Source organism: Anomalospiza imberbis, chromosome 6 (genome assembly GCF_031753505.1).
Source record: "Anomalospiza imberbis isolate Cuckoo-Finch-1a 21T00152 chromosome 6, ASM3175350v1, whole genome shotgun sequence".
Lineage (NCBI taxonomy): Eukaryota > Metazoa > Chordata > Aves > Passeriformes > Viduidae > Anomalospiza > Anomalospiza imberbis.
In genome coordinates, this window is record NC_089686.1 from 26230438 (window position 1) to 26257925 (window position 27488).

At 35.7% G+C, this 27488-nt stretch overlaps 1 protein-coding gene across 12 annotated transcripts in view; it reads right to left on the minus strand.

The window, feature by feature from the left end:
• Nucleotides 1-27488, minus strand: part of NPAS3 (neuronal PAS domain protein 3) — a 597093-nt gene that overhangs the window by 398662 nt on the left and 170943 nt on the right. For 8 of the 12 annotated variants that reach the window (XM_068192942.1, XM_068192941.1, XM_068192939.1 and 5 more), the window contains 2 exons: nt 16203-16447; nt 16039-16089 (listed from right to left, as the gene is read on the minus strand). In XM_068192942.1, the coding sequence (XP_068049043.1) occupies nt 16039-16089; nt 16203-16447 (296 nt within the window). The remainder of the gene's footprint in view (nt 1-16038; nt 16090-16202; nt 16448-27488) is intronic. The other 4 variants (XM_068192944.1, XM_068192940.1, XM_068192945.1 and 1 more) reach the window with 1 other exon arrangement.

Genomic DNA, 27488 nt, shown 5'->3' on the forward strand with positions numbered 1-27488 from the left:
TATCTGGCTATATGCAACTAGATCATTCTTTCTGGGAAAAACAAAAGAGAACAAAAAACCCCAACCCAGGAATCCAAACACAAAATCTGTGAATTCAAAATTCATGTACTTGTGCCTCAGAGGTTTTGGCCTTCATTACCAAAACACATAGATCCACATACAAAGCTTTTTCATCTCTGAAATATGCAACTCTTTTATTGAAACTGCAGGAAACACACCTGAATAAAACCCAGTTATTTCTCACAGAACTGAAGTATTGTGTGCATTGATACACCATTCAAGCTGGATGAAAAGCATGTGAAAACACTATGTCTTCCACTTATTTTAATTACATTCTACACAGTGTTTCAAAAAAAAAAAAAAGCTGCAAAATATTATCTTCATGTGTTGTTCAGGACAACTATTACTAATGTATGGGAATATCATTACAGAAAAATATTTTAGAAGCTGGAGTTACTGATTGACTAGAGTCTATTTAGATGCCTGTTTACACATGGGGAGACAATTTTGTGGCCAAAAGGTGAGAGAAGAAGTTGAGTTAACCCTCCAGTACTACAAACAGAGAGCTGCTTTGGGAATTCTGCCTGAAAATATCCTCTTTGCTTCAGATGGATTCAGTAAAACAGTGGAAAGGAAGAATAGATGATTCAATAGTAAAGAAATACTGTATGATGGATGGAGCAGATAACAAGTTATTAGCTGTAGCACTCTTTTTTGCTAGCTTTTGAATATACTCTGCAATAACATGTGCAAAGTATTTTGAGAGCTTCAAATTACAATTTTCGTATAAATGTGAAGAAGTAATATTGTACATTCCATAAACCTCTTCATTCATAAAATATTCCTGACCATATGTCTGTAAACTAATAGCAATCACCAAAATGGCATGAAAAATGGCACAAAAAAGTGTGAAAAATAACACATGACAAAGATCTGATACATCTTCAGGGAGAAGTTTCAGAGGAAAACACTCCAATGTCAGCAACATTCGGTGGCTATCAGAAATTTATTTCTTCTCATTTTGTCATTACCTATTAATCCCACCTATACTGAGAGTAAAAGTTTAAAAAGGAAATAAATTAAGATTATTGTCAATCATTACATACAGAAAATTAATTAACTCAGTATATTTATCTATTTTTTGCTAGTTGATTAAATGAATGATTGATGACAGGTTCCTTGTTTTCTTTTCCTTCATTTTGTCAGTATAAATGATCAGTATGGAACTAAATGGAGACATCAAATTGAAATTGTTAGAAGCACAAAATATAAAGCAGATAGATCCAGATTATTTCAACTTTCCTGTTACTCTAGTGTAACTTACTAAAATGCATTTATATATACACAGAGAACTCCATTGATAGCAGAAATAAACAGTAACCTGACTTTCCTCTCAAATATTACATATTATTCAGCCTCCCTTTTAAGTAAAAGTCTTTTAATAATTTTGTAGAGAAATTGTGCAAACAAATGCATTTATACTTGGATAAATATAAAATTTATCATTGGATAACTTATAGCAAACAGTTTGTTCAAAGATGCCAAAGCATTCTTAAATGCTGACTAGTGTTCTGAATAACACAAACCTAGTATATAGCTTTGGGGAAGATATACGGGAAAATGGGCACAGTCAATTGAAAAATTGTCCTTTGGGTAATGTGAGATGAGGGAAGGAAGTGAGCTAGAGAGTCAGCGGTCTCTTGTCTGCCCATAAGTGCACACTCAGTATCCTCCCAGCAGAGAAATGGTGAGTTAGCCCACTACATATGCAAGGATTTTCTTTTCTTACTTCACAAGCAAGAGAAGCAAGATCTAAGTTCTGAAATGACTCCAAATTTTTGAGGACAGATGAAATCCCAGGACTCTGAAGTGAGGACTGAAGCACAGTTTCCCGTGAGCTGACCAAAAATTGCTGTCTGGGCTAGGAAAGCTAGCTAAGTGCAACTGCATTTTTGAAAGTTAAAGGAATTGACCCAGAAGTCTCAGGAGACTGCTTTTATATGGGATTTAAAAGAAAGTAAAATATCTTTCTCCCAGAGCGATTCACAGTAGTAAATGGTTGAGAGCTCAAAACCTTTGTTACTTACAGAATTTACTGTTGAGAACACAACTGAAGGAAGTCACTGGCAAAATCTGTGGCTTTCTTTCCACTTCTGAAGAAACTACCTGACTCTGAAGCAGCCATTTTTTGGTTGAAGACATGTCTCATCTCTTTTCACTACTTGGAAATACTAGAGACAGCTGAACTCAAATCATGCATATAGTCTGAGTTCACTTAATTCTAACTTTGAACCAGGGGAAGTCTGAATTCAGGAGGAATTAGTTTCGTATTTCCATACAAATTCTGCCTTCAGTTAATATGCTCTCATAGAAAGTCTGTTACTTTTCCTCAGAGATCCCAAAATTCTGTGTACCACAGTATTAGGATTGTAGAGGTGACTCTGAGGCAGGTTTGGGTTGAAGGGAACCATTTGTGTGCACTTAGGAAGGATCTTCTAAGCTCACTTAGTTTGGTTGTGCTGTGGTTTCTCTTGTCCAGATCTGATATTGATACCCAACACGACAATCAATGCAAGTTGTATGAATAAGATAGGTATCAGACTGGAAAGTGTCATAAGGAAGTTTTCAGACAACTCTGAACAGATTTTTTTTCTGAGAAATCTTCCCAAGTCTGTGGCTAAGATAATATTGCACTTGTACCATCCTGACCCATTCAATATCCTAACTGTGAAATCTACTTGCCCCAGAAGATTACTTCCCCAGTCTCATCTTGTGGTACCTGTTCTCTATGTTCAGCTCTTTCTATCACAAACTATTCCTACTGGAAGAATTATGCCATTGAAACAAAATATAAAATCAAGGGTAACCTTCAGTATTCACAATTATTCATGAGGATTTACCTCTTGACACTGTTCAATCCTTATCAGCAGAAGGAATCTAGAACCACATCACAGACATTTAGGCTAATTCCCAAAGTAAAAAACCTGCCAAAATGACATGTCCGTATTACATGAAAATGCATATCAAATACATGTCACAAGGTTAAACCAAAGAATATCACACTGGAATAGCTACTGCAAGTTTTACTTTAGGTTTTTATGACACTGTTACTGAAGTATTCTGTTCAGCTCTGGTTTCCTCCATTCTCAAAAAATGTTAAAAAATTGGATATGACTCAAGTAAGAACTACAAAGAGTGATTAGACTTCTAAAAGTCATTCCCTATAGTGAAAGACTAAGAAAGCTCAATTTATTTAGTTACTGAAAAGAAGGTTAAGAGGATCACAATACCTACATGTGGAAGAGATTTCTGACAGTAGGCAGCTCATTAATCTAGTGAAAAAGGCATAACAAGATCCAGTGCTTGGATGCTGAAGCTGAAATAAGACTACAAATGAGGCACACTTTTTTTACACTGACAGTAATTAACCATTGGAACAATCTGCCCAGGGATGTAGTTGATTCTTTATCATTTAAATGCTTTACATCAACATTAGATACTTTCCAAAGAGATAAGCCTATGTCTCAAACAGATGCAGAAAATACTAGATGAGGTTCTGTCTCAGGTCTGCACGAAGTCAGCCTGGATGCTTATCAGAGCTGCTCAACATTGTACCTCGACACAACAGCGCCACGAGTGCTTCACACCTCCAGGAGCAATCATCTCACGGCCATCATGTCCACCCTTTGCGTGCAGTTCTGTTCAGACTGAACAAAATTCACCTTCCTCTTTGACAGGTAAAATGAAAACCCACCTAAGGCAGATATGGACATCTTCACAGATATCCCGTGGCACATTCACTGTCTGGCATAATCACTGCTGGAGACCAAAATACACCAAAACTGCCAATAAGCACATGGTGTAAAGCTGTTTGAGCACTGATTCTGCCAGATGCTTCCACCCAAGGAATGTCGCCGTAGAGCAGGACAGTAACGAGAAGACTCCAAGTCAAAGGCAAAGAGAATGAACTTTGATTTATTTCAAATTCCCCGCTCTATATATAGAGAACATCGTGCAGACTAATTTCATTGGTCTTAGAGTAAAAACATCTCACACCATTGGTGTGCAGTGAATGATGCACGGTGGCAGAACATATCTATAAACAATGTGCACAACAAGATAGATTAGAGAATCATTTACATTCTTCCCCAACTGTCTCCCAGGCTCTCGCCTGGTTAGAAAACCCTCTCTTTTTCTCTCTGACTGAACTGAGAATATCCACAAAGGAACATCTCTTGGGCTAACTACAAGCTAGTGATGAGTGAATAGATACATAGCAAATGGCCTCTCAACATAGCTGCCTATATGTAAAATACAGTTCCTTTATGTCTAATGAGTCTGTTGGAGAATCAAGAAGCTCCATGAGGATGTTGAAGAAACCAACTAAAGCCAAATGTATGATGAGGTTAGTTAGGTGAGCTACTAATTTTCCTCAGCTCCTGAGTAACATTCGTAAAAGAAAACTTGCCCTTTAAATATTCAAGACAGGATATTGGCACAAAAGAACAGCAGAGAAAAAAAAAGGCTAGAGAGATAGAAGTTACACAAAGCAGGACAAGAGGAATAAATAACAACACTGTTACATGAAATAAGCAGAAACAGAGGTAAAGAGAAAATGGTGTTTCGAAGTATTAAATAGATGGCAAAAAAGTTTTATCTTCAGAAGAATAAAATTAAACACCCCATTTATTCACCTGTAGGAAGGGATAGAAAGAACTATTTAAAATATAAATAAAAAATAAAAACTATACACTTGGACTGTTTTAGGAAGGTGGAAGTGCACAGAAAATCTATCACACCTGGACTTGCCAAACAATATACATGCTATAGACTTTTGTAGATTTTTTAGAATACTAGTTATTTTATTTTTTCTTTTGACACTGAAAATATTGGCAATGGACTACAAAAATCTTTAAAAATTACTAAAGGGAGGGTTTCTTTATTGTGAGATACACCTAATTAAGACAATATAACACAGAGATTCAATATAAAATGGATTAGCAATATTCCTCCTATTCGATTTCATAATCTACCCTGAGTGCAAATCTTCATGTTATTCTGAAAAATATCTCCTCACAGACATAGGTTAAATTTCTAAAGGGGTTAAAATTCCTTTCATTAAATACAGCATTCTTGCAAAGGACATGAAGATGTTATTGGTTAAGAACTGGACTCTTGGTCTTAGGACATGGAAGAGGGCTCTATTTCCTGCTCTAACACACACTTCTCATGGGATATTGAAAAGTCACTCTTGGCTTTGCAAATGTGCTCAGCAGCTGCTTCTTATGATCAGATTATCAAAGTGGTGAAATCTTTTGAAAATCTGGCTATTTATTTTGTTGCTGAATAGGATCAGAGATCTTTTGAAATCTGGCTCCAGTTGGAGTGCTGTGCTTCTTTGAAAAGCTAGCCCTAAATCTGTATATGCCTCAATTTCTCTATTAGCATTTATCAGTACTGTTCTGCATCAAGAGGATGAGAAACAGCTCACATACAGAGTAATTCAAATTTGAAAGGGGATATATAGAGGCACAATTGCTCTTATAATTGTAGCAATACAATATGTACCTATAAAAGAAAATAAAAAAGCAGTTCCTAATTTTTCCTAACATTTGCACAAATGGTTTTCTTTAAGATCTACAGTGATGTAGTGTTGACAATATTATTTTTGCTATAGGTAAAGTCTGGGGATTGTCTATATGTATTAAAATTTGGGTAAATATATTTCTTTGTCTTCCTTTAATGGTTATAAATATGTGTTTAACTATTTTACAGACGATAAAATAAGACAAAGAATTTTGTACTTGCATGTGGTATCATCCTATGCAAAGCAAAAAGAATTTTTATAGGATACAAGTAGAATGCAAAGCGACAACACGTACACGCTTGTGCAGATGCACTCAGCTAACTCTGTGTGTAAGAATTATAGGGAATGATGAGCTCAAATACTGATATGAAGGTAAGAATTTTCTAACAGCTCCATTCAGGAGGACAACTCTGGCACAGTGGTGTTTAAGTATTTTGTGAGGCACTTGCCTTTCTTCCATAGTTAACAGAAAGTGCAGTGACTAAAACCTTTGAAAATTAAAATATAAATATTCACTTTGGCTTAAAAGCTAGCAAATAAACAGAAAATTATCTTCCTTAAGGGAGCTTGATATTTTAAAACAACACAAGTTCCTCAGCTGTGTAGTGATTCTTATTTCACTTGTGATCTCGGGTAGATATAGAGGCTTACATGTTCTGTAAATTGTAAGCTCTATATGAAGGGTGTTCTTTAATTACTGACAGCTAATGAAAACAGTTTATACTGATCTCTCTAATGTCCTGGGAAAGTCTTTACTATGGATTCATTGTATTCTACTTTATATCCCTGATTGAAATGGGAGACCACAAGAGCATAGGGATTTGGTGGAAACTCGATTTCGTTCCTCTGGCTTCAAAGAGAACAGTTGCAGAAATTAAGCTGTGTTGATATTGTGGTCAAACTTTGGCCAGACTGTGGTTTTTCCTGCATATTATCTAGATATAAAATCAGTGCACTTTGGTTTTTAAAACCAAAGGGATCTACCACCAGTATCTAATTTTGACTCTGTTGATCAGAAGGATCTAACATAACTATTACATGAAAATAAATATTATTGTTAAATTCATATACTTCACTTCCAGAGCTCTATTATTTGCTCCAAATATTGAGACAGTCACTTTGGAAAGTGCTAGCAAATGTACAACTGCAAACATATTATATGGGAAACATGTTTTCTATTAAAAAAAAAAAAGTGTTTTCTTTCATTTCAAACAAAATATTTTCTTTGAGTCATAATCTTTTACTTGCAATATAGAGTGATGTAACTCTTGGTAAAACAAGTATTGTAAAAGCCCATTCAGTTACAGTGCTTTATTCCCTCTAAGCACCCCAATCTGTTTGGTTTTTTTTGTTTGTTTGTTTGGTTTTTTTGTTTGTTTGTATGTTTATTAATTTATTTGTTTGGGGGTTTTTCTAGGTTTCTGCTTCATTCATTATCAGTTGGTTAACCCATTTCTTCATACAGATGTATTTATTAACCCTGCAATAGATCTAAAGATATAAAAGCAGGATTCATTCAATGGGAGATATATGGTAGAAGTTCAGATGACCCAGGAAACCAATAAGCTACATTAACAGAAGACTAAGCTCTATTGAATGCAGCAGGGCTTTATGTATGTCTTTACATTCTCTGCCCAGCTGAGGAGGCTAAGGTATGAATGCTATACTGAAACTATTAAATCCAACCACAAGAGCCTGTTCCTCAACCGCTTTCATTTGCAAAATGGTGTGCTACAATATTAAGCTTGACTGAGGCTTTGTCCAAAGCACTCTTCATAGCAAAGACACTTCTGCTCAGAAAACGGTGAATAAAAAGACAAATAAAAGTTCCATCAGATATTGCAATCTGCAGATAGCAACAGCCTTTTTTCATTTTACATATCAAAAACTACAGCAGTGATGACTGTTCCTGATTACTACAAGCAAAAAGCAGAACAAGCACTTTTGGCACACCGGATTCATTGCACATCTGTAATTGGCTAACCCCATCATGTGCGTTACTTCAAAAAGTTATGTAGACTGCACATATAATTTAAGATATTCATGCTTCTAAAAAAGACCACCTGGAGCTAACCCATGCAACATAAAACATGAATGTAAAAATCATATGGAAGCATTTTATTAAGAGCTTTGGAAAAGCGGATGTTGTGGCACTGACTTTTACACAGAAATTTCTACTGGATGAAAATCCATATGATTATAGTGAAAAGAAATTAATTTCATTTTAATTTGAAAGTTTACCCTGATTTTAGTACCACTACTAAGTTAGGAGCCAAAGCAACCATCAATACTCTACTCCTCCTGATATATTTACCTCTGCAAGTCTGAAGTCCATGCTTTTGCCAAAACCCACTCAGCCAACACCATCAATGTTCTCAACCATGAATTGTAATGGCAACACTCCCCACTTTTAGCAAGAATAAGGAAAGTTTATTCTCAATTTAGGAGTGAAATTTTATTGACATGCTAAGGACTACTGTACACAGAAAGGCATCCACATTGAAGGAAGAAAGAATACAGTGAAAAGTTAAAAAACTTTGGAGTTTCTTTTAAATATTAATATACTTCACCAGATTGTTTTCATTACAAAGGCTGCATTAAGGATGCACACATGTAGAGAAAGATGCAGGACTACAAATAGGAGAGAGTCAGCCCTGGACACCGAATACAAGAGGAAGATATTTTGATATTTGGGGTTTCAGCTCTGGACTCAGAAAAAAAAAAAGTCATATGGTTAAAAATAATAAATTATATTAAAAGAACACAATAAATATGCAAAATTGACCAAATCATTGTAACTGCACAAGAAGAGAAAGGAAGATGAATTGCAGTGTAATAGAATAGAAATGCAGTAGTTGCTGTGAGAGAAAAAACACTAATGTCACCTTTTCTATTTCCTTGCTCTTAAAATACTTACTGTTTTGTTGTTTTCCTATTTAATTGTTAAGTTTCAAGGTAAAGTTCTAGCAATAAACAACTCTTCTAGGGACTGAAATCTGATTGACAACATTTTAGAACAAGTATTAATTTGTTAGCAGCAGTAAATGATTTGTGTCTCCACAGAAGTGATGGACAGAACTTTTTATGATACAAATAAAGCACCATGAGAAAGGAAATCATTCACTCATTTCTGCTAGCAGAAGTGGAAGGATCTGGTAGGTTCTTTTTATGCCTTTCTTCATTAAAAAAAAAAAAAAAAAAAAAAAAAGAAAAAAAGGAGAACTGAACTTGAAATGCTTTTCCCATTATTTCTGTTCTGCTTCACAAAAATCCAAAACCTTTCGAACTCCTTTAACTCCAATAGCTTAGCATTTAGGACAGCATTGAGAACATTAAAATAATAATAGTAGTAATAGTAGTAGTCATAGTAATAACAATAAATAAAACAACAATCAAAAAAACCAACATTCTTATACTGAAACAAATAAATGTTAGGTTTGACTTACTAAGCTGCATAGATCATTGTCTATTATCCAAACATCATTATAATTTAAGAACTTTAAATCAGCATTCAAGCCATGTTTATTCCCAGTTTCTTGATAATCATACCCAGAGCAGATTCTGTAGAAAACCAGAAACTCCTTTATTAATAGTAACTATCACTTCAATCTGCTTTCCAAGAGCAATTAATAGAGTTAATGTGTTTAGCTTGGTTCTGCTAACATAATATTCTTACAATATTTCAAAACCATAATTGTTATGAACTAGTACTACAAATGCCTTACAAATACTACAGTATACAATGCTAATCCTAGCTAACCGGACTTGCAATTTCAGACATTTAAGCTAGGTTTGTTTGATAAGAATTACTTTCCATTCATCCATGTTTGTTTAAAAAATATAACAATCTTACTTTTATCCCTTTAGTGCAGGAAATTTCCCAGTATTCTGCCTATAATACTTTGAAGCTGAAACAGCTCAGTACTATAAAATTCACAACACCAGCACTTGCAAAGTATGGATTATCCTGAAAATTGTATTGTATTGTAACCTGAACTAGAAAGACTTGGAGAACTGATTCAGTACAAGCAAGAATTTATATAAACCTTATCAAACTCTTCTGCCTTTTCTGCATCATTAGAAATTTTATTATACCTTACTGCTAAAGAGTCTACTGTTGCCAGAATTATTTAACATTTTTAATACACATAAACCCCATTCTTTCTTGAATTTTTCTAATCCCATTAGATTTTTTCTTAAAGTCTCTACTTGTTGTTGCCATTATTCTGCACCTTAGACATTCCAGTTTATCTTGCTATATATTTCCCTTTTATTACGTAAGTTTTCTATAAATACAGATACATATTTTTTCAAGTTAATTATTTTACTGTCCTCCAGAAAAGGACACAGTTTTAGTGTTTTCAGGTGCAAAGGAAATGATATTTTTTTTAGGTGTTCTAGTTCTAATTTTTATTCTATTTTTTTCCATCAAAATTTTTCCTCATGATCAGTTTCATCCCTCAGTTTCCCCCCCTAGGCAAACAGTCCCTGAAATGCACTAAGCATATTTGTTGACACCCTACCCCATTTGCCAAATTTGAAGTCAATCAGGTAAGGATCACTTGTCACCAGGTAACCACCAACTCAGTCCTATATTCAATTAATCTTGTCTATGACAATGAGATTCAAACTGAGCTACCTCATTCTGGGTCCCATATCTTTCATACCAGAACACCATCAATAATTCTCACAGAAAACATTTATGCTTTACCACTGACCTCCAGAAAATTTCAGCACTTAGATTTGTTACATTAAAAAAAAAATAACCATCTTTAACTCATGCAAATAGGTCAAAGACTAAGGTACCTCTGCCTATGGCTGCACTGCCACATAAACAGGTTTACAATGGATAAACATCATGTTTACAATCAGTGGTTGGTACTGATACATAGTCAGAGCACAACAGTGGCCTATTGTGGCATCCCGGATTTGGGTGTAGATTAGGGGTTCTAATCTGTGTTAGCTAGCCGAGCTCTGTGTACCCCCGCGCACCCCCCCGTGTTTTTCCCCCCACCGCAGCAGTTCACTCCGAGTCTCTCACTGTTGGAGCTTCAGCCCGTCACTCCTGTAACCATTCCCCATCCCGTCTGGAGATTTCGGTGTCTGTCATCCCGATCCCGCAACCCCGTTCGCCCCAGAGCCCGGGGTCCACCCCTGTCGCGTCCCTGTGGTCATCGTCACGGCGCCTGTCCCCATTGGGCGGGAGGTCTTCTGCTCTCCTTGCCCCGCCCCCAATAAAATCCCGCGCCTCCCGAAACTCGGGGCCACATTCCCCTACGCAGGCGCTGGAGGCGTGTTGCGACCTCTCCGCAGCAGCTCCCCATGGCCATTAAAAGACTTTCAGCCTCCCTCGTGGGTGAATTGGACAATTCCTTTGCTTCTTTGCCAAAGTCTCTCGCTCACAGCGGCAGAAACTGTGGCCAGCCCTGCCCGGACCACAGAACGGAGCTGCGTCCAGGAAAAGTGACAAAACCCAGGTCCTGGAGAGAGGCAGTGCTGCTCTGCATTATCCTGTTTTCATCTGATTGAGTTTTTCACATCCAACTTTGAAAAACAATGCCTTAGGCCAAAAATACTAATGAAAAAAATAATCCTTACATTGCCCATATAGATGGTTTCCCTGAGACAGAATTGTGTAGGGATTCAGAACAGAAGGCTGGCCTTACTGGAAGGCTTGTGGGTTTTAGCAGGGAAAGGCTTGCACTATCTTGCACTTCCTGCTCAGAAGACAACACTCCATTTAAAATATTAAAGGCTAACAACAGGTAATGTTATTTAAAGTGTTTCCACAATAAGGTCATGCAGAAGAGAACAACTTATTCATCTCTTATAAATGCATACATATCTAGCACAAAAATATTAGAAAAAGGTATTTAAATTAATGAAAGTAATTCCACTTGACATTTGGGATAACAATTACCATACTTTCCAATTATCATTATTGCTTGTTTTCTTTCCCAGAGAATTCAAAGTGCTGGACTTATTTCCCCAACCCCAAGCCCTGCAATATGATATGACACCAAGTTCATTTTCAGCCTAGACTTACATACTTTGTTTATTTTGGGAATGGAACCTTTGAAAAACATGCTATTTTGAAGGAAAAATGTGCAATTTTATTTTAAACTGTAATTTTTCTTCTTGTGTTTATGAATTTTTTTTAATCTCTCTACCAATACAGATTTGAAGTAAAATTGAGTGCTTTATGGCAAGGAATCGTTCAGAGTTGTATTTACTTACACTGAACAGGAACAATTTGGACGAGAAGCATTTCAATATAATGCTAATACTTCTGAGAGAATCTGATTTCTCCTACTATTCATAGATACTAATTCCAGAACACAAATGTGTACAACTACCTAATTTCAGAACATGGAACACTAAAAGTAAAGATGACTAAACTAAAAGTGACATTTTTACACAACCTACCAGTCAGTCTGTGCTATTTACTGAAATCCTTTTTCACTCCTTAGCTACAATCTCTCACTCATCTATTCTCTTAGACAGAAGTAAGAGTTTTTTTACTTATGTAGCATAAAATGCAAAGTTTAGGCATAGAAAAATAAAAATTATAAGCCCACATTTAACTTGACATATCCAAAGTTGTCTTACATATTCTAGTTTCCACATGTTACATTATTCAACAGGAAAAAGACTTGTGGCCTTGCAAAAACATTTGTATCTCCAAAGATAGAAACTAACACCTCACTTCAATGAAAAAAAAATAATTAAAATATGATAACTATTTCAATGTCATCATGGTGAATTACCAGGACAAGGATTTGCAAAATTAGGCACAGATTACTGGATTCATTTTCTCTTTCAAAAGAAACAGAAATTGTAAAAGTTGGAAACTTTGTTCAAGGCAAAGGATCATGAGCCTTCTTTTTATAAATGGTAGTGATCCTGAGTCAGAACCAATGTCCAAAGATTGCCCAAAACCAAAATACACAGCACAACTTTACATCAGCCAAACACATTCAACACACTGTAAACATCACTGTGCCTCAAATTCTTCCTCTCCCTTCCTCTTTCCAGTACTAAAAAGGAAAAACATGTGTCTTAGCAAAAGGACACACAATATAGTGGAAAAGAATATGAAAATTTGCATGATCTTTGAATGCTTTGAGAAACAGTTTGTGCTAAAAGTGCAATGAAATTTAAAGTCAATAATTTGAAGACAATATTCCAAAATACAAAGGTGCTCACAAGAGTTTGATGTTGGAACAGGACTACAGGGCCTAGTATCAGAATGCACAAGAGAATTTCAAATTCCATGCAACATAAGGCACCACTTTCTGCCTGAACACACAGTAAATACAATGAAAATACTTCTATTTCCAGACAACTTTCAGGAAACTCACATTTTAGTTCAAAAAACTGGTAAGCAGCTCATTTAGTGTTGTCCTCAGAACATACCTCAGAACTGGAAGAAAGACTTTTGGAAGGATGGAAACAGAGGAGAATAGTACTGTTATTGATAACACATCATATGTACTATCAAAGACTGAAAATTTTATTTCTACTGACAATAAGTAACATCTTGATTATTTTCTTCCATATAGAATCACACTCCAGTCTTTAAGAATTGTCTTTAAACTTATCTGCTATAAATTGTGTGTGTATGTATTTATAAGGACTGAGATTTCCTACACACAGAAAGCCTCAGACAATGTACCTAAAGAAAAATGACTGAAGTCTGCTGTATTAGAGGATGGATTTTTTTTTCCATTTTTAGCAAATGTCAAATCATTGGCTATTGCTTTTAAGATTAATATAAGATATAATGGTTTTTAGATCGCCTCTAAATAAAGATTACTATGAATGAAGAAATGATTTACCAATAGTCACCACAATGAGATTTCCTTAAAGGTTACAATCATAAGTTATTTAGCTGAAACACTGCTGAGAATGCCTGGTCATTTCTTGAATAATGCATAATGTTCATTGCAGATTTGATCTGTATTATAACAATACAGATATTTATGAAATAATGGAGAAAACTACCTGTTTCTTTCCAATTGCTCAAGATATTTCCATGAAGTAATTGACTCTGAAAATATTATATGGAGTTACCTGAGCACTCATTTGCAAGCACAACTTGTAGTGATCACTACACAACAGGCGTAAGAAAACAAACTCATCAGCCTTTACAGACTTCTAAGAAAAGCTGTGATAAACAAGGGCAGAGTAAAGGACCTTCCTGAAGTACTAAATTAAAATTATTAAATTGCTGTACAGCACTGGGGGACAAATTTAAAACTAAGCTTTTAAAATGAATGATTAACACAAGCAGGCTAACATATATGGGGGAAGAAAAAAAAATAGCAGTTGCCTATACAATGTAAGTACCTCTCAAATAATTTCCAAAATAATTTTAAGTCTATTCAGAATATTGCTTGTGCACATACAAAGTATAATGTCTAGTGTTTTATTGTAGGTTTATCATCCATACTTCACATGAACCTGCAAGCTATTTATGTGATCTTGTTTATACGTATGAACTTCTTCAAGGGCAGCAAAAAGCAACCTTAATAAATGAAACTGAATTTCTTTTGATGTAATTTCATGAATGTTACAACAGAATGTGTTAACATGTTTCTGTGTAAGGAGAATTGGTGAAGTCATAAAATATACCTGTACTATATAGTTAAACCTGCTTATGGGGAATTCTTATACAATGAAACACACTTTCATCAAGCATTGTTTCAATATACTGACACATAAATAATACAATCCTACTTAACATTAAGCTAAGCACCCAAACAGGAGGAAAAAATAAGCCAAAACCCCTTCCTGAGGCCCCACACCCCTTGCACCTAAAGGAATGAGAACCATAGCACTACATGGCTGGAGGGGCAGGGTTATTACATCAGATAGGGTGAACAGACATTAAATGTTTACCCAGCTCTGTTTGATGGAGAAACATTAATCTGGATCAGACTATTGCTGTTGTTGTCTAAAAATAAGATTTTCTTCTTCCTTAAAATGATTTTATTCATTAGAATGATTGCACAAGAAGGAAGATTCAGTATTCAGGTATATATTCCAGAAGAGGATAATGAAAAATAGATCCCAGATATTCTAAGAATATACAGAGATTGGCAGAGCTCAGAGTTTCAGTAACACAGGACAGGTTGAAGAAGCACAAACAGATCATAGATTGTATAGCAGAGTCCACTTTACATCCACCTTGAAAAATGTTTAATTGCCTGAGAACAAACTCTCATCCTGTAAAAATAGGGAACATTTGCATATTATATCAGAAGCCTAATGAACCATGCTACACTCATGCCCTGGATGATGTAATTATTTCTTTTTTTCTTCCTCTGTGAGAATTATATATGATGAGGCAAATAATATAAATTAAATATATGAAATGATGGAACTATGTCCAGCTACTAAATCCTCAGTCTGAATCTGCGTTGGTTTTTGCCCTCCATACCTCTCTCCATCCATTGAAAATTTTAACTTTCCTTAAATAGTATCACTTCCTTTAAATGTAAGAGCAGGTAAAAGCCCTTTGCACCATCAATACAAGTAACCCTTCATCGACAGCTGCGTGCTGATAAATAAGATTCTATTTCTACCTCCTCCCTTGACCCTTAAAAGTGGGTTCCTTGTTTGCCTCATGCTATATACATTCTATCTAGTTTAGTGTAGATTAAGAGTTTATAATTCATAACTTGTGGAAAAAACCTGAAGCGCTCAAATCTCATATGCCTCTTCCAAATATATGTTTCCTTAAAAACATGAAAGCAGTAGCTAAAATAAAGGAGTGTTCTGTGCTGTCAAAGCCAGGACACCCAGAAATCCCAGGTTTGGTAGCCCCCGATTTCTGTTACTGCAACTTAGACCCTAATATAAAAAACTTATCAGACAGAGATCACAACCAGATGGGTAGCATTAGTTGAAAAAAAATAATAGATTATGAAAAAAAGTCCACTTTACAAAGGTCATTGGAAAGACTATTTAGGAGCAACATAAACAGACTCTAGTTTGTTAAATTCACAGTTAAAATATTGCTTTTGCTCCTCAACTGCTTGTTTAAGCATTAAAAGAGAGCATTTAGTACAATAATAGTCTATTTTGTTGATAAATGCCGACTGACTTGGAAGTCAAAATAATTTCTATGGTTGTTACAAGAGGATAAATAATATCCTAGTCTCTCAGCTGAAGATTAAAATATTTGGATGTGATGCTTTCAAACTTCAGAAATATGTGATTCTACATTTAAGGTATAGCCTGAAAATTAAGAGACTGGGTTCTCAAATCAGGGAATAATGCCATTTTCCTCTCAAACATATATAAAATACTAAAACAAAGTAACACAATAACAGGTAAATAATTTGAAAGAATTTAGTCTACATCACCCAGAAGACTTAGAGCTGTAATAGTTACATCATAGGTTTGTTGTTAAATAAAAAATAATTGAAATAAGAGGTTTATTTCACCTTCACATGGTGTCTTTCTCATGCAGACCTCAGATTTCCACATTTGAATCCCTTTAAAGGATTTGATATGCAGCGAAAGAAGAAAGGATGAAGGTAAAAATTTCAATTTAGAGGTTACTAAAGGCTGCCATATTCTACTGTACACAACAATATTTACTCCATACCTTTTACTGATGTATTAGGTGGAGGTCCTTCCATCCTCAAGTTCCATGGAGGATCACCTTGATTAGCAAAGTCCCTCATTTTCAGATAGCTAATTGTAAGTCGGATGATGGATGCCTTGTCAAGCTGGCTGGTAATGGCTGCAGGCAGTGGCAACAACTTTGCCAACTCATAGAATTCAAAATTCTCCTTTCCCCGGCGAGAGCGAGCAGCATCTCGGGACTTCTCCTTCCTCAAAGCTTGTAAACTGAAAGAAAATAAAGAAAGTAGGACATTCATCAGTATTAGTGTTCTGTCACATTCACCCAATTTACTTTTTCACTGCTGGTCTTCTCTTCAAATGACATTTTCGAAATGCTGTTGCATATGGATCTACAGAATTCAGGATATATAAAATGGCACTTCACACTTGAATGACTGAAACTAACAATAATATATGAGTTTCAGTGGTAGTCAACTTATTATGTAACTACTCTTAAATCACTTTAGCTACTTCCTTTTTAGCCTGCCTTTGTCTGCTGCCAGTCTCAAGAAAAAAAGTCCCAAGCATACTGTGTACATCTGGGGTTTATCTGACTAGGTGCCATTGCTGCTTCTGACTCACTGTAAGCCAATTTTGCCTTAATTTTTGTCAAATTCTGACTCTTGGAAGAAGGTTAAAAGCAGATGATTCAAGTGTTTGCCACCTCTGACAGGAGTTGCAGCGCAGCCAAGATGGCCAAACAGGTTGTACACTAACTGCTGAGACACAGAAGTGTAAGTCTGGTGTAATAATGTAAAAATTCCTGTGTTTTATGACACTGTTCTTTAGGAGTTGTTCAATTGTCTTTGCAGTGGAAGTAGTAACCTTTGCCATTGGGGTGAGAAAGCTGTTAATACAGTTATGTGATTCACATTTCTGATTGCAATCCACTACCACATACATAGCAGACTGACAACTTTTTGATCTGAAAGGACCTTCTGCTTTGCATTGAGCTGTTGGAAATGCAAAGACATTCATTCAGTCAGTCCTGTTTCATCAATGTATCATTTGCTACCACCAATACAGAACACACAAAGATAACTCAGATTTTACTCCTGTGCTATTTGTTTAATTGGTGTAAAACTCCTGAAAGCAGCGAGATGACAGTGGTAAACACCTGGGTTTTTTTTTTTCTTTCTTTCCCTTTTTTTACACAAAGCAGTGTTCAACTCAGGATATTATAAGCTTCGCAGTACATCTGCCTTGATGGATACAGGCTGGTGCTGATATTGGGGCTGGTGTCAGCCCATCACTGTGCAAGGTGAGTAGAAACTGCTCTTGTACCTCATTAAGGGTCTATCTCTTTTGCTTCATTTGTTTACCTACTAATTTGATGAAGTTACATTAGCTAGTAGTTGTTTTACCACAGAGCTAGAATACAACCAGTGTATAATGGCATAAGAAATGCTTCTTTCCAGCTTCCACAACCCTTCCTGAAACCCTGGATTTATCAACAAAAAAGTCATAATGATGACATCTACAAAAGCACTCTGACATATGAAGCAAATCATATGTCATGATTTGCATGGCATATGATCATATGTCATTATCAGCAAGGCATGCAAATAACACACCATGAAGCTAAGAGCTCAATTTACCTGTTTTTCTAACTTGGAAATAAACTAAGGGTTTCTCTTGTTTTAATATGCATAACCACCTGCATTTTTGTAGCCATCTCTGCCACTTCAGACTTGGTAGGGCATATCAGCTGGGCCCTTAACACACAAATGAAATCCCTCCATGACAGTTCCCTTAGTATGGTTAACATGTTACATTCCCTACACAATTCCACACCAATAGCAATTCTATTTAAAAAGACAGACTGACTAAGAAATAGGAATGGTGAGATAAAGAAACAGGAGGAAACAGCACATCCTTACCCACAGGTAAAGATACAGAATCCTACTGAATTATACCGTAAAGTACATACTTGGTTTTATAAACTCTATATAGAATGCTAGCACCTTGATTTGTAAATTATATTCTAGGAAAAAAGTACCTAAAAAATAAGATTTCACAATACTCATTGTAGATGCATCTCTCCTAAATTTCAAATTTTAGATATCTACCATCATGGATATCCCTCAAAAGGTGCATTAAATACAAAAGATAAAAGTATTTGATGCATACACAGATATATGAGAGCTAAAACGCTGTGAGATATGAACTGTCCAATTAATTCCAAGGAAGTAGTATGCCCTCTACAAGTCAAATATATACAACAGCGACACAAGGAAAAGGCAGGCAAATGTCTCTGCACAACTGCTTCCAAGTGAAAGCTCAATTTCATGGCACAAGACATGGCGTTTTCCGCCTGTCATCACCTTTTTTTTTTTCCCAGAAGCCAAGCCTGAAAATTCAAGTACCCAAATCAACTTAGTAAAAGAATTGAGATTATAGATCTGCTCAGAATTATCAGGAGGTCCACATTCTTCCCAAAGCCCTTAATTATATCCCTATGTAAGATGGGAGATTGTTAAAGATCCCTAGTAACACAAATAAGAAAAATTACAGATCTCAGCAACTTCTGAAACTGAAAAATATTAGAAATTGAGTGGCGATAGAATATTCCTTAGAAACACCACAGTCTAAATCCACAGTTTACCAGTCCTATAGAGGCTTCAGGAGACTGATGAAACTATACTGAATATTATACTGGAATGTAAGCTTATGGAAAACATTACTGTATCAGTAACAGTTTGCAATGGAAGTCAGTTAAGCTGAAAATGAGGCTACTTGTGTCAGCAAACAGAATAATTATGGTTATTCCAACTTACACAACAGAAAAAGTAGAAGGGATGGGGAGCTGACACAATAAACAAAAGAAACTTTTGAGAAACAGCATTGAGAATAACTCGCTTTTTCTCCCAACCATTTGTCATATTGTCATTTCTGGAAGCTTCATGGCACCCCATGAATCAAGTCAAGGAATTTGTAACTTGGAGCACTCTTCTCTTGGCACCAGTGCCATTAAGCTAAATTAAGAAAGAGTGTCTGACGATATGTGCACACAAGTCCTAATTTCTACTCTACGTAATTCCACTAGGGAAATATACTGTGCTGTTGGACACTGCAGTTATGCTGATAAAATGGGTCCTTAATTTGGGAGCAGTGATTTCCTCAGCAGGATGCAGGAATTCATTAAATACGACCTAAACATGGCTGTTAATCCTCTCTGGCACCTGTGATTCTGATAGGCAACATCAGCTTCATTGTCAGATGCTCTTAATAAAGCAAAGTACTGGCACTAATAATCCCAGGAGGATGCTGGAAAAGAGGAGTGTGAAGCTCACAACAGAAAGCCGTGATGCAGAAACAGGACCAAAATTCCTCTTGGTTCCTGTCACATGACACCTGGAACTAGAGGTGGTTCTTGGAACATAAATGAATTAGTTAAGTATCAGGCTGCAAAAACTTAGAAATTCATAGGCTCTTCTGTTAATAAGAAAAATTAAATTGTGGGAAGCTATATACATATTTATTAAGCGGCTTTAAAAAACAGTCAGCACCAAGAAAGCAAGCATCACATGTTTAAGAGTTCTCAAATGACACAGAAGATCCCCCAACACTCAAGCAAATCTACATATAATATCTACAGTACCAACAAGAGAGTAGCAGTGGGAAATATACCCGAGGGATATAAATATTGCTCCCTTTTTGCCTTCTGTGGAGAAGGGATAGAAGCTAAGACAATTGGATCAGGGTGCATCGGGGTACAAGGTAAAAGGATGATATTGACATACAATGATGAAACTTCATGCTTTCCCTTAAGTAGACATTTCTCAAAGAATTCCCATATACAGAGTCCTCTAAAGAAGACAAAGAGGTTTCCAGCTGATAGCTCCTGATAATTCTGAGAAGCAGGACCATTTAAACAGGATATTTAATGGCTTGAAGACTAATGATATTTTAGATATGGTTTCTAAAATATATTTTATTTTTCCTTTTAGGACCTTTCCAGATGGACTGATATAAAGGTTGGTCTGGCTTTTACAGATGAAATGGTACAATAAATATTACCATTTAATTCTAAAATGGTATACATGACATTTCTAAAGTAGATTTTCTCTTGAAGACACAGCAGATGCAGAAGACATGATAATATGGTGTTGCATAAAAGTTTATTGGTACTCGTAACTCACTTGTGATTTTATTGTGCTTGTGGTCATTCCAAGCTTAACCTCCTCCATATTTTATTTCACATATCTTTATATACTTTACATTCATAAGCATATACATGCATCCATATCTGTGTGCACACCCACAACCTTCACATGTCTGACCAATTGACATCTATCACTTTAAAGTTGGGACAATCACAGATCCTAATTTTTGCAGCATTTAATGGCAATCAAACATGTTACGGCATATCAACAGATATACTGACCTAGGCAAGGGTTTTTTAGTATATGTTCACAGAATCACAGAATGTTTTGACCTGGAAGTGACCCACAGGATCCTCAAGTCCAACAATTAAATGAATGGCCTAACTGGGGCTGGAGTACGTGATGTTGGTGTTGTTAGCACCATGCTCTAACCAACTGAGCTAATCTCAGGGTCATAACGATACCTCGCTTCTGTGCCTCAGTTTTGGCAGGAAAAATCTGGGAAATAATTTAATTATGTGAATTTGCATTTTGAATGAAAACAGGGGGAATGGTTGCAGTTGCAAATAATTTTTGCTTGCAGTTTCAAAATATAGCTTGGTAAGTGGTGGTTTGCAGACTTAGTTTTAAAAAAGGCAGCTCACAGTCCAGTTTTAGAAAGGCAGCTCACATTTACATTTCACCTACACTGTTCCCTTAAACTTGATGCAGGTGAGAGCCCCGAAGCAGAGCTTCTCAGAACATCGGTCTCCCTCTGCTCAGCCCCACACAACAGCACTGCTGCAATTTATGGTACCTTCGCTGGACTTGTCACAAATAGAGATTAGATTGGAAGCAACAGCCATAAAACAAGGTTTGAGGGACAGATGGACTGCTGAACTCGAGATATAGTGGCTTGAGCCAATGGACAGCTTATCTGTTGTGCTTTCATAGTTACTGCTCATTTCCACTCACAAGTGCATTTCCATTCACTTTTCTGCTTCACAAACAGAGAAGTCTGGCAAACTCTCACAAAGCGTGCACAGTATTTTTGAGAATGGCATTGAAATCCTCCCTGATTTCAGCAGAAATTTTATAAATGCAAAAGTAGACCAGAAACAGAGCATTTTTTCTTATATACTAAACATTTTCATACTTGTTAACCCAGCTGTTACTGAGCACTAGTAAATACCTTAAGCCGATAACAACAATGTGAATTAGTAGCAGCAACTCCAGATATAGTATACAAATAACACTTAATATCTAATAATGTTTATAACAGGCTTTATAGAAAATGAAGCAATATGTTGTTGTGTATATTTCTCTATTACTCTAGTCTTTTAAAGTCAAGGATCGAAAGGTCCACTATAAACAGTATCCAACTCTCTGAAGGACAAAGTCAGACGAATGTTATAACCATTTCACAGAAAAGAAATCAGATATAAGGAAAGGCTATGCAACATTAGAGTGCACAATGAATCTGCTACAAAAAAAAAAAAAAAAAAAATTGGAGATAAGTGATCCAGCCCATTCAGCCCTCTGAAAGAGACTTTAAATTATATATGTTCCTTTCTGTATAGTCTTTCCCAATATAAAGAACACAAGCAGGCTTACTTGCTAGTGAGCATTGTTATAGTACTACGTAAATCAATACATTTATGCTGCTCCTGAGTCCATAGTTGTGAATTTGTGCAATTCTATATGAGCAATACTGGAAAGATCCTCTTTTTTCTTACTTTGTTCCACACTAATATGCTGTGACATAATATCACTATACTTTGGACATTTTTGTATTTAAATAAACTTTAGGTCCCTTCCTCTGTTCGTATAACCTATTTACATAATTAATGTATTTCTATCATACAATGTAGTGGATGATTATGAATATTTGACTATGTTTATCCATACAAATACAAATGTTTATCCATTCTGGTCTATTACAAGAATAATCGATTACCTGTTCCCTCAAAACCACATCCTTCAGAATCTTTTCTAAGGCGTCTAGCTGACCAGTGAAAACAATGAGGGCAGTTAAGTCAATTTAAAACAAGTACATTTAAAATCTGACTTTTAATGCCTGGGCAACTCATTAAGATAATGTCCTGCTCTATCTACAGGTGACTACCCATAAGCCACGTTCTGTCATATAAAAATCTTTTTTCATTTCACTGATGTTGTGGAACAATTAAACTTCATTAGAAGTTCAAAGAATGGAATAGCATCATTATTTAAGTAACCCAATTATTTGGAATATTTATTGATTTTACTTCTACATGACTCTTCTTATTCCTAATGTTTTTTCAAAAGTTAATAGTGGCATCTCAGAAACAGTGTTCAATCCAAGTGGATATTAATCTGAAGAGCAGTGCACATTTTTAGACTGTAAAAAAATATTTAGACTGTAGGAAAGATGAAGGAAGTAAAGGAGACCAACCTGCACTGCATAATTGCACATATTACAGTTAAAAAGACCAGTTTTGGAAGTCAAACATCACCATTGGTGGTAGTATAAGCCTAAGGCTCGCTATTATCAATTTTTTTGTTGTACTGTTTTCTAAAGGTTGTGCTCTAAAAAGGTCACAAATATGCATGAAACTAGATATTTTTTCAGTATAGTAGGCCCAAAATATAAAAGAATGAAGCAAGAGAACTGATGCTCCCTGTAGATGTAAATTAAGAGACGAAAAAATCCACACTCAACCTTTTAAGACTAATTCAATTAGTTCTGAAAAATTGATAATGAAAGTATGTTAATATGTTTACCTCTAATTTCTACACTACATTTTGCTATCTTTGGGGATTTCTTTTCTTTTGAGACAATTTTTGACTTGATATTTTCTCCCTTTCTTTGACAGTTTTTTTCTTTCTGCTGTCCCATTTGTAGATTTTCTTTTCACAAAGATTGTTTCTGAACTAAGAGTACAAGAACTTCAAGACTAATAATAACAGTTACAATGTCTAAAAAAAGGACACTACTTTTGTGAGGGGAAAACCTCCAAAATCAAAAGCCACATTAAATTTTACCTTCTTTCTTTTTAAGTAGATCTGAGAAGCCAGACGGCAGATTTTTATGGATTTTTCTACTTGTTTGCTTAGGAGATCCGAACATTGCCCAGTCTCACTATTTATCAATTAATCTAGCAGGCAGCCTCAAAGGAGAAAGGTCGACTTGTGTTAAAAATTCATCCATCAAAAATTCATCAAAGACTTCATCATTTTAACTTGCAAACCTTTGAACACCTAGATACTTGTCAGATCTGTGGTCATAGTTAACTGGAATCTATAGTTACCACAGTGCCTATACTCGCTCTGACACGAGCTGCATGAAGAGACTTTCAGGTGAAAGTGCAGTACATAACCAAGCGAGGCAGACTGCCTTCTCAAACTGCTCTTTTTATCAGACAAAGGATATCTAACATCTGACTAAGTTCCAAGTCAGTAAAATCAGACCCTTTCAATGACCAAACACTTTTCAGGGGAATGTATTTTTGCCCCATCATAAAAATCACCACTCTTACAGGCAAGAATTTGCAAAAAAGGTAAATTATCTGATATTATCATCATCAAGGACCTAGTCCAGAAATTAAAGCCATTTGATGCTGTCTAAGAAAAAATAATGTTTTGAGACTTTCTTTAATGTGTGAAGAAAGCTGTATAGTAATGCTGGAAGTTAAAGCTGGAACCTTCAAGTTCAAGGTAAAAGCTCTGCTGCTTAACTAATGCACTGCTCATAGCTGTCATCATTAATTTATGTTAGCCTCTGTAAACATCAAGAGTATAATAGGCCAATTTCACAACTAAATATAGATGCACATTTTGCCCTTATATAAATGGCAGATTGCTGCTGTAGATCATCACTGCAGCAACACGTCAGTAAAGATGCACTGTTTGATGGTCTGATGCTCACACAATATATAAAACCAGTTGTAATGGTTGTTTGGAAGCAAAGTGTAACATAGCAGCAAAATTTCATTTGTTCCACAAACTCAGGATATATTAAGCTTGGCTGACAAAGACTGTTTGATGTGCTAAATCAGTTTGACCTTCATTTTTGCTTTATATTTCTCATTTAACACATGAAATGACCATTATTTTTTCACCGTATAGGGAAATATGACAGAACTGATTTCTATCAAAACCTTTCTTTTCCTTGTAGAAAGAAAAAAATTATTTTGCCAAAAGTGCTTTAGCAATTACTGCAAAACTTATAAAAAATAATACCTATATTAAGCCAAGCTTTTTATTAGATCAGTAAGACTTGAGGTTGGTTTTTAAGGGTTGTGGTTTCACAGAAGAGAATCCTTTTATTTTAAATATGTAAACATGGTTCAAGGAAATGTATGTTTGTGTATGCTTGAACTAATCGTTAAACAATGTTTTATCACCAATAAGTACCTTTGTTGAACTGTTTAAATAACAGGATTTACTTCCAAAGTGAGTCATTAAAACATAATAATAGGAACATGGCAGGTTTTTTAAGCATTACAAACTTTGCGTCCTGCATAATATTTTAAACTAATGTACACCTTGATATAGAAACCATCAACTGAGCTCTGATACACTAGTTCAAATCCAAATTCTACAAGTAGAATACCACTTTTTTTTTTCTTCCTATGTTGAACTAAGCAATTGCCAGCCTACTGATAATAGAGAAACCTCAGTTTTATCAAGCAATTTTGCAGCACCCAATAAACAGCATTTTACCTTGGAGCAACTTGTACATTTCACACCTTAAATTTCTATTTACCAAATCAGCTAATCACTTCACAATTGAACTTCTCAGAACAAAAAATTATCAATTAAAGTGGTTGAAACTCCTGCAAATTATCATTTAGGAATGAAGTAATTGCTTTCATCAGGGCAGAAAAGCCCGCCAGAACAGAAATGTCACTTCAGATTAGTGTTCTCACTCCTGAAGCTATGGATGACACAGCTGATATAAGACTAAATGCCAAGACCAATCAATTGCTTTTGTGGCTCTGTTCTGAGCTGCTGTAAAAGGGGCCATTTTCTAGGATCTACTCTTCATTATAGTAAATGCTATCTCCTTGGTAACATAATTCCATTTCTCATAAATTCCGTCTGAGAGCATTGTCCTAACAATGGATGTTTGTGGAAAAGAATGCTGTTGGTTTAATGCAAAGAAATTAAGTGTGAACGGCTGTCAAAGTACTATAGTTTGCTTGTTCTTAAACATAAATTGAAGTCTTTACATTAAAAACAGAATACTTTGGCGGAAATGAATGTTCTGAACTAGTGTGATACATTGCATTTGGAAGTGATGTATTTCTGATTGAGAGTTTAGACTTTTTTTTAATACCTATGTTCTGTCTATAGTGGGCACACTCATCCCTAGCAGAGATTTGTCAGTTTAAGAGAGAGTAGATAAACACTCCACTTATTTCAGAGCAGTGCAGTTAGGCAATGTGAAACTGTGCTAGAAAACATGGCCTCATTATCATATGACATGATATTTGTTAGCAGACTCATCTATGTATAAAAGCTTTCTTTGAACTGAGCCCTAACTGGAAATATCTGTATTTCAATTTGTACTGTTCAGCTTCCTAAAATACTTAGAATCTGAGTTATGGTCTCCAATTAAAAGGATATCTGAGAAGCTAATTTGGTGGAACAGCAGCAATTTCCTGCACTGCTCTCCTCATGACTGAAGTTTGGAAACAAATTCAAGATTACAGATTTTCTTTCAAAACAGGATGAAAAGTATTCCTTCCTCAATGAGCATAAGCAATTCCAATTAACAACAGCAACACTTATGTGACAGGAGAATATATTGCCACATATGTAAAGAAGCAATTTATCCAGCATTAAGAGGAAAAGTGCAAATTTATTGTAGCATTTCTATGGGTAACCAAAGAGCAAGCACAGGTAACTCTGTTGCCAGATTTTGATTGTAGCATTTCTATGGGTAACCAAAGAGCAAGCACAGGTAACTCTGTTGGCAGATTTTGACTGTAGCCCTGAATGACAGCAATCATATTAAGGTATGAAAAACTGCACCCATTAGGTGATGTGGGGAAAACAAGAGGACAAGAGAGACACAGTGTCACTGGGTGTCACATCTGCCTGCTCAAAGTAAACATAGCACTTTCAACTGCAAAGCCAGCTAGCTTCAGCCCAGGTTCTCCACATATGCTATATCATATGCCACACTAGAAATGCTATACAGCATCCTACACTTTAAATATGAGATTTACATTTTGGCCTAACTATAAGCTACTATATAAATTAATCTCTCTGAAGTGACCAAAAACTATCCAGATTCTGATTATACTCCTTTAGTGAGTACTGTCTTTAAGAAGGAACATTGCAGGTTAGAGTTTATTATCTGCTTCTGAATTAATGACTGTTATTTTCCTCACCTATGTTAGAGCCAATGCAGAAATCTTTGCTGGAACATTTTTATCAGCTGTAGCCATTATTTTCCATAGGATTATTTTACCAGTGGTAGCTCTGAAATAAACAGCAGCACAGGCGAAAATATTTTTGTTTGATATTTTTATAAAAGTTGTGTTTGCACCAGGTAGTTTATCTATACCGTTAAGTATAGTACTGCTATACAGTACTGCTGAAAGGCCTAAGAGAACAACGTTGCATTTGGGCAACTCGAGTTTCCTCTTTATAGATGACCAAAATAGGGATTTTGTTAGAGTTGGCTGTGCTCTCTGTAATTATCTGCTTCAATTGAGTTCCCAGAGCTAGGAAAAGAAGGCAAGAATTCCAATCTCTCATTGCTGCCACATAAATAATCTCTTAGTGGTGTGTTCTTGATTACTACAATACTAAGACCCTTTCTGAAGAAAATAACATTATCTCTTTAGCCTTTATCTCCTTATCTCCTTTATCTCTCTTACAATTATCATCCTCATCATCTCCTTATTCCATCCTTCCCATCTAAAAGTTATGTGTACACTGATAGGTCTATGCAGAACACACAAGTTGTAGTTTTGAACCCTCCTCATGGGAACCCATGCAAGAAGTGTTGAAGGGATATGGGATACACTGACACTGCAGTCCAAAGGAGCTATTCCAGTTCAGAGTCACAGCTGAGCTATCTGAAAGCTGACAAAATATATCTTCAACGGGACAGTCAGTGAGCTAGAGAACCACTGTCAGCCTTCATTCCCTGCATGTTTTCTGCTGCCTGTGATAAAAACAGTACT